This window comes from Prionailurus viverrinus, unplaced genomic scaffold (genome assembly GCF_022837055.1).
Source record: "Prionailurus viverrinus isolate Anna unplaced genomic scaffold, UM_Priviv_1.0 scaffold_51, whole genome shotgun sequence".
NCBI lineage: Eukaryota > Metazoa > Chordata > Mammalia > Carnivora > Felidae > Prionailurus > Prionailurus viverrinus.
Window position 1 is genome coordinate 2,770,481 of NW_025927614.1, and position 12,848 is coordinate 2,783,328.

The 12,848-nt window shown below is 40.3% G+C and overlaps 1 protein-coding gene and 1 non-coding gene across 12 annotated transcripts in view; one reads left to right on the plus strand and one right to left on the minus strand.

Moving 5' to 3' along the window:
* Positions 1 to 12,848, minus strand: part of ZMYND11 (zinc finger MYND-type containing 11) — a 135,011-nt gene that overhangs the window by 67,305 nt on the left and 54,858 nt on the right. For all 11 annotated transcript variants that reach the window (XM_047848053.1, XM_047848063.1, XM_047848062.1 and 8 more), the window contains exon 2: positions 8,716 to 8,850. In XM_047848053.1, the coding sequence (XP_047704009.1) occupies positions 8,716 to 8,831 (116 nt within the window). In that variant the 5' untranslated portion in view covers positions 8,832 to 8,850. The remainder of the gene's footprint in view (positions 1 to 8,715; positions 8,851 to 12,848) is intronic.
* LOC125159593 (U6 spliceosomal RNA) lies at positions 2,022 to 2,126 on the plus strand. The gene has a single exon (XR_007149836.1). It is a non-coding gene; the product is annotated as a U6 spliceosomal RNA (small nuclear RNA).

A 12,848-nucleotide genomic window follows, 5' to 3' on the forward strand; every position in this document is an offset into this window, starting at 1 on the left:
CTGAATACTTACGGTTACCTAGAAACCTTCTCCCAGTTCCTTTCCCTAGCTACTGGCTTCACACTAAGATCTAAAGAGAGGAAAGATGTGTGCCCTACCCTCAAGGTGCTCACAGCACAGGAAGTGGAAATGCTTTTATAGTAGTAAGAGACTATAATAAATAATAAAACTGAATTTCACACATATCACTATGTGAGCCAAGAACAAGGATAATGGGGCTGGTTACAGTGAGGAATGAATCAATACCTCACAGGAGATGGTCATCTGGTTGAATCTTAAAAGGGTATGTTTTGTCGATTAAGAAGGAAAAATACAAAATAAAGAATCAAAAATAACAGCTCAGAAAACGGAGAAGAGTCTCATCACACGAAGCCTTAGTGGCGAGCAGCAGGGCATGAAAAGGAGGACAGTCAGGGTCTAACTGCGAAGGGCTCACACAAATGTCCTGTTCAGGTATTGGCACTTTGTGCACAACGAGGAAATAAAACAGAGGATTTTTTTTTTAATGTTTATATTTGAGAGAGAGAGACAATGTGTGAGCAGGGGAGGGGCAGAGACAAATGGGAACACAGAATCTGAAGCAGACTCCAGGCTGATCTGTCAGCACAGAGCCCAACACGGGCTTGAACTCACAAGCCGCGAGATCATGACCTGAGCTAAGGTTGGACACTTATCTGACTGAGCCACACAGGCGCCCCTAAAAAAAAGGCTCTTAAGAAGAATATAATCAGATCTAAAATCTAGAAAAATACTGATGAAGTATGAGGGCTGAGTTCACTTGAAGGGGTCAGGAACAGCCTCCTCAGGGACACGACTTGAGAGAGGAGTCAGCATCCGGGCACAGCGTGCATCACAGTGGATCCGAGGGTCTGCAGGGGTCCCGGGCGCCGAGAGCAGCACACCAGGTGGGTCATGGCAGCAGATGACGGGGAAGAGGAAGGCCCAGAGAGTATCAACTTGGCACAAGAATTCAGGCTTCATGAACAACAGAAAAAAGCTTTCAATCATGTAGCATGTGGTCAGATGGTGCTCTGGAAAAATCTCTCTGATTCCAAAGATGGGAAGAAACAGAGCAGCAGCAAGAGTGGGAAGCTGGAAGCCCAATTAGGAACCCACTGCCACTGCACAGGCAAGATATGAGGAGGGCTCAGACCCAGGCCAGAGCAAGGGAGAGCCCGCACACATGTAACATTGAAGAGGAACATTCGCTCTATCTGGGGAGGGAAAAATGAGTGTGTTTTACTCTATTTCCATATTCCAAACAAACTCACTATTCCCTTCTGGCTACAGGTTAAAAACCTCTGTGCTGGCCTTAGCAGCCCTCCCTGTCTGATGCTCTGCCTTCTCATCTCCCTTCCCTAAAAGTCTTCCAGTCCGTCTGATCCAACTCTGCCCGAATCCTGTCCAAACTCCCAGGTGCAGCTAATCCCACACCTTCTACAAATTCCTGACTGCAGCGACCCCTTGACTAAGGCATGGAGTGCGGATAACCCGGACAGCCAGCATGAAGGGCTGGCCCCTATTCCGTGTGGGGGGCCTCTACTACTTGGTAACACTAATTTATACTTTAATGGTTGTTTACACTTTTCTGTGCCTTAGCGGTATATTTCCTTCACAGAACTGCAAAGAAATGTCAACCATGAAAACAGCTAGCCAATAATCCAAGCCAAGAGGAGGGCCCCAAGAATTGTGCACACAGGAGAAAGCTCTCCGTGGAATTGTAGATTACGGTTGTTCAGAATCAGTTACTTCTTCTGCAAGGCTGTTATTGTGCAAGACAAAAAATAAGGATGTAACGGTGGTAAAGTTACCTGCCCATCCACTATCACAAAAGAAATGCAATAAAAAATAAATCATTGTAGATTGAAAAGGGTATGCGGTTAGTAATTCTGGGAAGAATTCTTGGGATTACATCCACAGTCTATTATTAGATGGTAGTTTTTCAAAGTAACTTATTTCCAAAGTAGCAGACAGGGGCTATCTCCTTCCTCTCCGACAAATCCAATGAGCGAGTGGACAGAGTGTTTGTTTCCACAGCATGTGTGCTAAAACTGAACGACACATAGAAGATTATCATGGCTCCATGCAAGGGTGACATGAAAATCTGTGAAACATTCCATACTTTTGTACTGTCTGCCTCCCCTCCAAGAAAAAAAAAAAAAACAAAACAAAAAAACAAAGATAGAAAAGAAAATCAGCTGACATAGAGACAAAGCACAATTATGACATAATAGCTGCTAGAAGTTTCATAAGTTAATTTTAAACAAGTGAGTAAAGAGTGTACCCAGTGCAACTTCAAAGGCAGCCCTCACACAGGGACTTGCAGTGCAGGCTTACGTCTGCCTATAGCGACAGGAAGGACTCCAGGTAAACTCACACATTTCAATGCCAAACATGGCACAAGAGTTCAGAGGTCACATTTTATAAGTGGGGTGTGACCCTAAAGTAAGCAACACATGTAATTAATTGATGCCCTAACCTGAAACATTAATTTGAATGGGACCAGTCTACCAGCCCAGGGTTGGCCTGATCACATCAGCCACAAGCACAGTCACCTCTGAACACAGGCCATCACAGGGGTGCTCAAGGCAGCTCAGACACACCTGCGTTTCCCAGCACGGAGCAGATGTGAGCCGACCTCTCCCAACAGCACTAAGCTGCCCATAATGCTGGAACATGTAGGTGAACATAAAGGCCATGCTTGTTTCAACAGGTCTTTAAATCACAACCACTACTTAGAATACTTACAAAATTCCAATGCCACATTATAATTATCCAAGTTAGATATGAATAGTATGTTTGGATTTAAGAGGAAACAGAGGTGACACATGTGAGTTACTTTTATGGAATATTAACATATAGGTGACATTTAGAAAAATAACATGATAATGAATTAGGAGTACTATTGGGAATCTCAGGGATTGAAAATCTAAATTCCACTGGTTACTGATTTTGTTGTCATAGGAGTCTTAATTTTTTTTAATTTTTTTTTTTCAACGTTTATTTATTTTTCGGACAGAGAGAGACAGAGCATGAACGGGGGAGGGGCAGAGAGAGAGGGAGACACAGAATTGGAAACAGGCTCCAGGCTCTGAGCCATCAGCCCAGAGCCCGACGCGGGGCTCGAACTCACGGACCGCGAGATCGTGACCTGGCTGAAGTCGGACGCTTAACCGACTGCGCCACCCAGGCGCCCCAGAGTCTTAATTTTTTTAAAGTTAGTTACTTATTTTTGAGAGAGCATGCACGTACACACACAAACTGTGAAATCATGACCTGAGCCAAAATTAAGAGTTGAACACTTAACCAACTGAGCCTCCCAGGTGCCCCTGACTCTTAATCTTTGTTCCTTGACTTAAAAACTGTAAAACAAGAGCTAACATTATGATCTGAAGCATAAAATTGTTATAAATATTTGTTTCATATAAATATCAAGTAGTCAAACATTTCAAAGCTTTAGTTTCACAACACCTATTCAAATTTCATAGAACTTATGAATCCATATGTGCCACTCACAAGTTAGCCTTTATAAACTTTCCAACTAAAAGAGAAGCTACCCTTGCCTGTGCTTATTTTCATCTCAACTGACTACTGTACTTCATTTTTTTAATGATAAAGTGACTTATTTGTTTCAATTTTATGATGACTAAACATCAGAAAACATCCTTTGATTTTTAAAACTGTAAAATGTTTTTTAATGAGAGGTCAAAATTTACCTGTGTTTATGTAGTTCCCAAATGAGAACTATGGAATTTTATATTATCATGAAATCGAATCTATAAATCTGTACTTTTAAAACAGAGAGACAGCTTCACCATTAATTAAAAAATCAAACTTAATCCCATAGATGTACTTTGATTTCAGAAGGACTCCTTTGGTGAAAGTACTCTCCATCCCAAATAACAGAACCTGTTAAAGAAGTTTCTGGAAGTTATACTTTTTAAATACTTGAAATACACAATAAATCTCAACAATGATTCTCTCATTTATAATTCCTTTTCTACTCCTTTTTTGAACAGAACACTAGCTGTTTAAAAACAGAGAGAGGCAATTAAAAGAAACTGGTAAAGAAGCACAGGCTTCTTTCCTAGGGTACATGGCAACCACGAGAGGCTCTATAAGCCAGCATACATAACCTATAAAAACCCTAAAAAAGAAAGAAGTTAAGGATTTTATACCCAGCCAAACTGACTTTCCAGTAAAAAAGGCTGCAACCAACTGTTAAGAACCAGCAAGAACTTGAAAATCACTTCTCATGAAACCTTAAGAATCTCCTAGATGTTTGTGCCACTTTGAAAAAACAGCATGGAGGCTACTCAAAAAATTAAAACACAACTACTGTACCATCCACCAATCCCACTTCTAGGTATTTATCTGAAAGAAATGAAATCACACTCTCAAAAACGTATGTGCACTTTATGTTCACTGCAGCAAACTCACCGTAGCCAAAGCATGGAAACTCCCTAAGTGCCCGTCCACAGATGAATACATAAAGAAGATGTGGTGACAATGGAATTATTATTCTGCCAAAAAGAAGGAAATCTTATCATTTTGTGACAATGTGGAAGGACCTGGGGGTATTATGCTAAGTGAAGGAAGTCAGACGAAGAAAGACAAACACTGTATTATCTAAAAAGACTGAGCTCACAGAAACAGAACAGACTGGTGGTGGCAAGTGTTGGGTGAAATGGGTGAAGGGAGCCAATGCTGTAAACTTCTAGTCATAGGATAAATGAGTCCCAGGCATATCGTGGACAGCATGCTGACTACAGTTAATAACACTGTACTATGTATTTGGAAGGTGCTAACAGAGCAGATCTGAGTTCTCATCACAGGAAAAACAAGGTGATGGATGTTAACTGAACATACCATGGTGATCATTTTGCAATAGGTACAAACACAAAATCATTATGTCATGCACCTTGTAAACTAACACAATATTATATGTCAATTACATCTCAGTAAAACTTGGGGAACAAGAATAAAAAGAATCTACCAGAGAATGAATTGTGGATACCAAGAGAAGGGCTGGTGGTAACCATAAAATGAATACTTGTTTGTAGACGAAGACCAAATGCCAATTGTGAGGAAGAAAGTAGAACATGTAATCGCTCTCACCTCTGGCAGGTTAGAATCAGTACAACTGTTTGAAAACAATGGGTAAAGTCATTTAGATGGTTTCCATCAAACATACTATTTATTGGTTATAGTGTTGGTGTGGTTACTCTGCAATAGCTTGACATATAACGTTGAATAAAACAACTGACTAGTTACGATTCATGATGTCTTTACTATGTAAGAAGAGAGAAACATTTTTGGTAGAAGAGTCTGGGAAAAACTAGTAGCTATAAATTCAAATGGAAAATATCAGTATTCATTAATAGGGTGTTCTTTTGTCTTAAAATTATATATACTTCCTCTGCCCTCTAAAAGGCCTGGAAAGATCAACCAAGCAGCAGTGAGCACACTGAGGGCCAGACATGCTTCTGAAATACAATTTCTAAGTGAAGGAAATTAGAGCCCCTTGGAGAAATCAATGGTTCCAAGGGTATAAAACAGATGAGCCTGAAAAACCCTGTTGCAAGAAAAAGCAGAAAGCCACTTTAGGAGTCAATGTAGAGAGGCTCCAACTGGTGAAAGATGGAAAAATTTGAGCATAAATAAGGATTTTGTCAGAAATGGACTGAAACGTATCAAAAGTATTTAGACGCATGAATTCCGAATGGCACTTTAAAAAAACTAATTGGTTACTAGGAGAGGATGCCATTTTAAACACTGGCAAATAAAGGCAAAGAGTCAGTTACTCTCCCTTTGGACATGGACACACCATGGGGCTGCCACACAGGATGCAGAGGCAAGTTTACATCCTTATAGAAGTAATCCTGTTGATGATCCTTAATGAGTTACGGGCACTACTCGCTGTACATCATGACTGCCAATCTCACGCATGAGAAATGGGCATATGACCTCCTGGTAGGACCACATGCTACTGCAAAGGAGTCTCACCCCACCCAAGCCTCCAGAAAACTACCAATTTCCACAAAATGCAGAGAAACAAATACACCACAGGATGCGACCAGCAAAAGCCAGACTGTGGGAAACCTAAGAGCAAATGAACCAGTTTCTTCAATAAACTGCGAAGGAAAACAACAACAAGGATGAATGAAAACCTTTAGGTTGAAGGTGACCTCAAAGAGACTTTCAAACAGAAACAAAAACAAGCAGAACTAAAACACTGCACAGAAGTTAACTACAGTGTCTGGGGTTTGCCAGGCTTCAAAATATCATAAAGAACCATGATCCCAAAGCCCAAAACTGTTAAAAAGTGTTGACTGAAGACAGGTTCCATTCCTACAATGGAGTCCATCACCAGACATAACACAGAAGGACCTTGATGACTACATACACCCTCTTCGCAGTAACTCTGCTACAGCCGTCAGGAATTCGCCATATGTGTAAAAATTAAAAGGTAAGTCTATGTTCAGCCTCTGCTGTAAGTAAGCGGAGCAACTCGATTTTAAGTTAATCTAAGACGTGAAAAGTATTTACCTATTTAGAATACAGAACAGCCACCTGTCTTCCTATCATGGGGCAATGTTTCTCCCAACCTGCCTTGGCCAGGGTAGTGACAAGGACACCAGCTCAACCCAGGAGCTAAGGCAGCAGGCCAGGCGGTTAAGCAGACAGCTCCTCCTTGGGGCTGATGGCCTGGTAGGAAACTAATGACACACAGGCTGTGCCAGAAACAGTGTTGTCTGGTTCTTCTTTGTACCATCAAGCGCACCCGTAACAGGAAGGAAGAAGGTCCTCTCAGACGAAGCGGAAGAGACACCGGCCACCACTCTTAAACAGTTACCCGCTGGTTAATTTTTTTTCGTCTTTAGATGACACTAATAAAACAATAATTTTTGGTAGATGACTACATTTATTCATATGTATCTTAAGATCTATGGACCTGAGGTCATGGAGAAAAGTCAGCCTTGGCAGCCTGAACGCTGAGCTGACGGAGAAGGGAGAAAAGAGAACGCTTATCAACAATCCCTAATGCAGAAAGGGCACGACACGGTGTGCGCTCCTTCTTACGAACCTCTCCTCTCTCACGAGAGTGCACACAGATGTCACATCACCTGCGTGGCACCTGCACCACCACTGCCATCAACTAGCGGCAACCTTCGCGGCCCAACTATGGACGCCTGGCACCAGGAGACGCCTCCAAGGCTCCCAGAGCAGGTGTCGGCCCAGGGAGGAGGAAGCGCCTCCAACACCGGGACAGTTCTGTCAAACTGGGATGACCTGAAGTTTAAAATTTAAACCCAAAGAGCAGCATCTTATTTCCACATTCTTCTGTCGGTAATTTTGATAGACATAAACTGTTTTTTAAAAATCCCAACCACAGGAAAATACGTATGGCTGTTATTCTTGAGGTTTTGAAAACATGTTTTTATGCCAATACCATCTCACTATAACTTATACTTTGTAACACACCCCCAAATTATTTGCTTTTTACAAAAACATACTAATTTGAATTTAATTATAATGTGTTCTTTATTTTATTCTTATTTTCCATACAAGTGTTACTGAATATTTTTATGCTAGTGGCCCTCAGGAGCTAGGACATGTACATAGCAACTTTAAATACAGACTTAGAGCAACACATGGCATTATTCTTTCTCCCTCTCTGGTCCCTGCCCTCTTGAGTAAACTTTATAATCTTTAACAGAATGTAGATAAGAGACAAAAGTATGTGGTATTCAATTTTGTTACTTATTAATAAAGGCAAAAATAAGCACTAAATGAACTTTTGTAAATCACTTGTTTCCACTTTTACACATAGCATCTAAGGAATGTGTAGGAAATAAAGAAATTCTATCTAAATTACCAAAAAATATCATTCAACCATTTAAAAAAGATGGATTTAGCTTTATTCCCTTAAAAATACTCAGAGAGGGGCGCCTGGGTGGCGCAGTCGGTTAAGCGTCCGACTTCAGCCAGGTCACGATCTCGCGGTCCGTGAGTTCGAGCCCCGCGTCGGGCTCTGGGCTGATGGCTCGGAGCCTGGAGCCTGTTTCCGATTCTGTGTCTCCCTCTCTCTCTGCCCCTCCCCCGTTCATGCTCTGTCTCTCTCTGTCCCAAAAATAAATAAATAAATGTTGAAAAAAAAAATACTCAGAGAAACAAAGGAACAAAATCAAGTTCCATTTGAAGACCCTGTTATATAATCAGTATATAACAGGTAAGTAGAGAATTCATAAAGTATTCTGATAATTTTCTATCCTGAATCTTGGTCTACCAAAGTAATGTAATTTCCAAAACACAGAATGAATTGGTCAGAAAGTCCTGGTTAGTGGACTAGGGACCAACGTGTGTGACAGTGAACACTCAACAAACAGCACACTGGTTTTAGACAGTTTACGCAAAAGCAAAGCCTTTTTGATAAAAAAGACATAAAGATCTGTTCCCAAGAGTTAAAAAATCTTTGAGAACTGAAAAGCTATTGTAAGTAGTACACACTGGTATTTTACTTCTCTAATATTTCTTTACAAAACATCTAAACACAAGTTGCCTATGCTTCTGGAAAAAGTTACATATAAGGCAAAAAGTGACTGTTACTTTGTCATGCGTTGATGAGCATAATAAATAAGTTGGTTTTAGACCTTTGCCCCCCAAAAATCTTATAGGAAACTTCACAAGGATATTTTTGCTTCAATTACTCACTTTGTAATACGGTCAATGTTGGCAATTTGCTTCTGGTTCCGTATAATCTCAATGGCTGCCCAAAGATGCTGGATAGCTTTCGTATCCGCCTGTCGTCTTTTTGTTAAACGTGCCATGACCTGTTCACTTCTTTAACTGTAGGAATACACAAAAACATAAGGAAAAAATATATGGATTACAAGATGCACCTCTATCAGTATAAGCGAGTAACAGTCTCAGCACGTCCTAACTCCTGGTGAGGACACTACTGTAGTATGGAGTATGACAACCTTTCTACTATATTTTCTACACCTACATTACCAATTACTTCATAAAAATTGTCATTTGCTTCATTACTTCATAAAAAAATGTCATTTTAAGACCAAAGAATTAAAAAGGTCTTCCCAATAAGGGTTAGTAGTCATCCTATACTAACGTATTAAAAAAAATGCATATCTTATTCTAAAGCAAAAGCAGAACATAAAATTTCATTTTTTGATAATACATTGTGTATAATTTGACAGATCAATATAAATGGATTCAAATGTCCTTATTCTTTGGTATTTTATTATACTCAGGGTTTTAAATTTTGAATTTTATAAAACCATACTGATAAAAGACAACATTCTTTTTTTTTTTTTTTTTTCAAATAAAACCATAAACAGAAACTGTAAGATAGTTATTGCTGGCTGAGGTGTGAAAGGCTGGGAGCTGGGGTCCCAGAGGACATGGGTGGATCCACATCTGCGTGAATGTTCACATGCTTGGGCTGGCGGGGGCGGGGGCGGGGGGCTGTTTATTGTATCACTCAGAAACAACATCGCTGTTTCATTCAAATTTCAATATTCTGAGCGAAGTGAGGAAAATGGTCACTGGCTGTGTTCTGGCAAGTGTACAGGGAGCATGACTGAGCAACAGTGCTGCAGGAGAGGCTCACGCATACAACTGGACTCCTAGCTGGGCACAGAGGGGCTGGACTGCCAGCAGTGTCCTCGGCCCTGAGACACCTGATCCCTACATCATCACATGGGTTAGCATTTGGCCACCCTTAGGGATAAGGTGAACATCAAACCCCCGCTGACCTGACCTTTCCTATCTCGTAAGGGTGGGAATGAGTGAAGGAATCTCATTCTTGGCACTTTCCTGTGTTCCAGGACTGGCCAGCAGAGCCTACAGGCCTCCGTGTTCTCTGCCTCTACGTTTCTCTTCAGAGCCAAGTCCGTTCTCCCTCTTTCTCTGACACACCCAAACAAAACCAGCAGTCGCCCATGAGTGTGGGGTCAGTCAGCCTCCTGGAATAAGGTATTTTTCAAATTGCATTACTAACAGAAGAATTCTGAACACGTCCGAAGGTATTCTTGAATATCCTACTTCTTCCCACCACTACTTGTAATATTTGCAGACTTTGCTCCACATAGAGAATAACCAAAAAATAAAGCCAGCATTCAAATTTTAAAGAAAACTAAGGAAAATCAGTTGGGTTCAGTACAGACTTAGACGTAGAATTAAAAGGTAGTAACAATTATAATTTATGAATGTGTGTTTAGAGAGAAACCACTATGTATCAGTGTAAGTGCGCTGTTAAGCAATGCCAACTTTCTGAATCTGACAAGCGTTTCCGGTAAGGAATTGTCTGGCAAGAATGTAAAGTATGTTACAGAGTGACATCTAATGGTGAACTATGGTACTATATGTTGTCAGGTTATACAGACGCTCAGTCAAAAACACACTACTTCAACCCTACTTACATGCTTAAAAGTAAGTATTTTCAAAAACTGAGAGCAAACTGAGGGTTGATGGGGGGTGGGAGGGAGGGGAGGGTGGGTGATGGGTATTGAGGAGGGCACCTTTTGGGATGAGCACTGGGTGTTGTATGGAAACCAATTTGACAATAAATTTCATATATTGAAAGAAAAAAAATAAAATTAAATTTAAAAAGAAGGAAAAAAAAAGTATTTTCTGTGCTCGATAGATACACTGAATTATCTAAAAATGCAAAAACTGTAGTCCTTGCCAGAAATGGCCTAAAACTGGCAGAGCAAGTTTGATACATTTATGAACTACTGTAAGGTCAGAGAGGACCAACATGGTCCAGAATACATGCCAGGAGAATCTACACAAGGGGGACACTACTTTTAGATTAGGTAACACTACAGAATGGTAGATATGTGGGGGAACACAAGAGGAATTTCCTTAATTTCTTTAAAAGATAACTGACTGTTTAAAGCAAAGATACAATTGTTAGATCTCATTAGGTTTATGACATGTAGAAGCAAAAGAGAGGACAATGTGACACAGAGGGTTTAAGAGTAGTAAGTAATCATATCATTGTAAACATGTAATTTAACTTGCATTTTTTCTAAGTACATATATGAAAAATTAAGAATGATTTATTCAGAACTACAGAAAATATATAAAACCAAAGCTAGTGTTTTAAAATAACGCCATATAGTAAGTATAACTATTTATATGACATAACAACCAAAAGAATACAGTGGGGACACTAATAGCAGAAACTCTACAAGTGATGTCACTTAATTGCTAGAAATGGTTAAACTCAAGACTCAAGAATTAAGCAGCACACACTTCAGAAAACACGTAAAGTTAAAACCAAAGAGTTTTGAGATCTGCCTGAACTGAGTCAACATAGGTACACACATCACAAGGAAGACACTCAGGAGCCCAAGGAGAGCCTTGCGAAGAACACAGACCCACGAAAGGAGAGCACGATGATGTCTGAGACACATCATAAAAGCACCAAAGTACAACCACTGAGATTTTCCTTCTTATGAAATCTAAAATCATTGTTTGGTAACATAGTTCAGACATGCCTGTTATAGATGCTCTGGCAATATAGCAGTAAAACAGATAAAAGTCCTTCCGTTGTTGACTTAACATGATTAATAACGTGGCTAGATATTAAACACAGCAATTTGTTTGTTCATCAATAAAATCCTAGGAAATGAGTGTCTCGTTCCCATGTACAGACAGCTTCTCATTTAAGGTCTTCATTGATGTGAACAAACCCAAGTCTGCAGCCCTCTCTCCTGAATGCATATTACTACTAAACTGAACCCCTCAAAATTCCAAAGTCTGCCCGAAACACTGGACCTTGGTCCCCTTGGTTAAGCTGTGCTCTGCCCTTTCCTTGCTGGGACTTGAGCAACTGTCCATGCAACGGACCCTGACTGACCTTTCCTCTAGGATCACACTAAAGCAAACTCAACTCTTGCATATTCTAATTTTTAATATGTCTCTTACAGACATACTGCCTTGTGCAAATAATTACAAATTCCTCAGAAGATCCATCAGTTCCACTAAGAAGGGACAGGCTTCATCTTTCATCTATCTTCCAAGGTGGCCTCAGAGGGACATGACAGACCAAAAAAAAAAAAAAAAAAAAAACCTCCTCAATCTTCTCGGCTCCCCTTAGGAAGATGAGCTCCTTCAGAAAGTGATTCTCAAGAGGCTTATAGTTTAAAAAATAAAAATACAAAACCAAACACTTCCCACTAATTTTCCCCCCAATTTCTCTTACTGTGCTAAAATAGACATAACATAAACCAGCGTCACCATTTTTACATGTACGGTTCACTGGCATTAACCACATCCACAATGTCCTGAAGCAGTCACCACCATCCAGTCACATAACTCACTTCCTCTTGTGAAACTGAATCTCTGCACCCGTTAGTCCCTAAGTACTTCCCCTCCTCCCCCAAACCCTGGCACCCACTGTACTACTTCGACTTTGTGACGAATCTAAGTGCCTTAGAACTGTGGAATTAGGAGTGGAATTAGACAGTTTTTGTCCTTCTGTACCTGACATATTTCACTTAACAAAATGTCCTCAATGTTCACCCACGCTGTAGCAGGTTACAGAATTTTCTTCCTTTTTAAGGCTGAATATTATTCCATTGCACATATACATTGCATTTTGTTATCCACTCATCTGTGATGAACACTTGGGTTACTTCCACGTTTAGCACATAACGTAGCTATGAACACATGTATACAAATATGTATTTGAGATCCTGCTTTTGATATACCCAGAAGCATAACTCCCATGTGAACTGGCAATTACATGTTTTATTTTTTAAACACCCACCAAACTGTTTTCCACAGCAGATGCACCCTTTTACTTTCCCGCCAGTAGT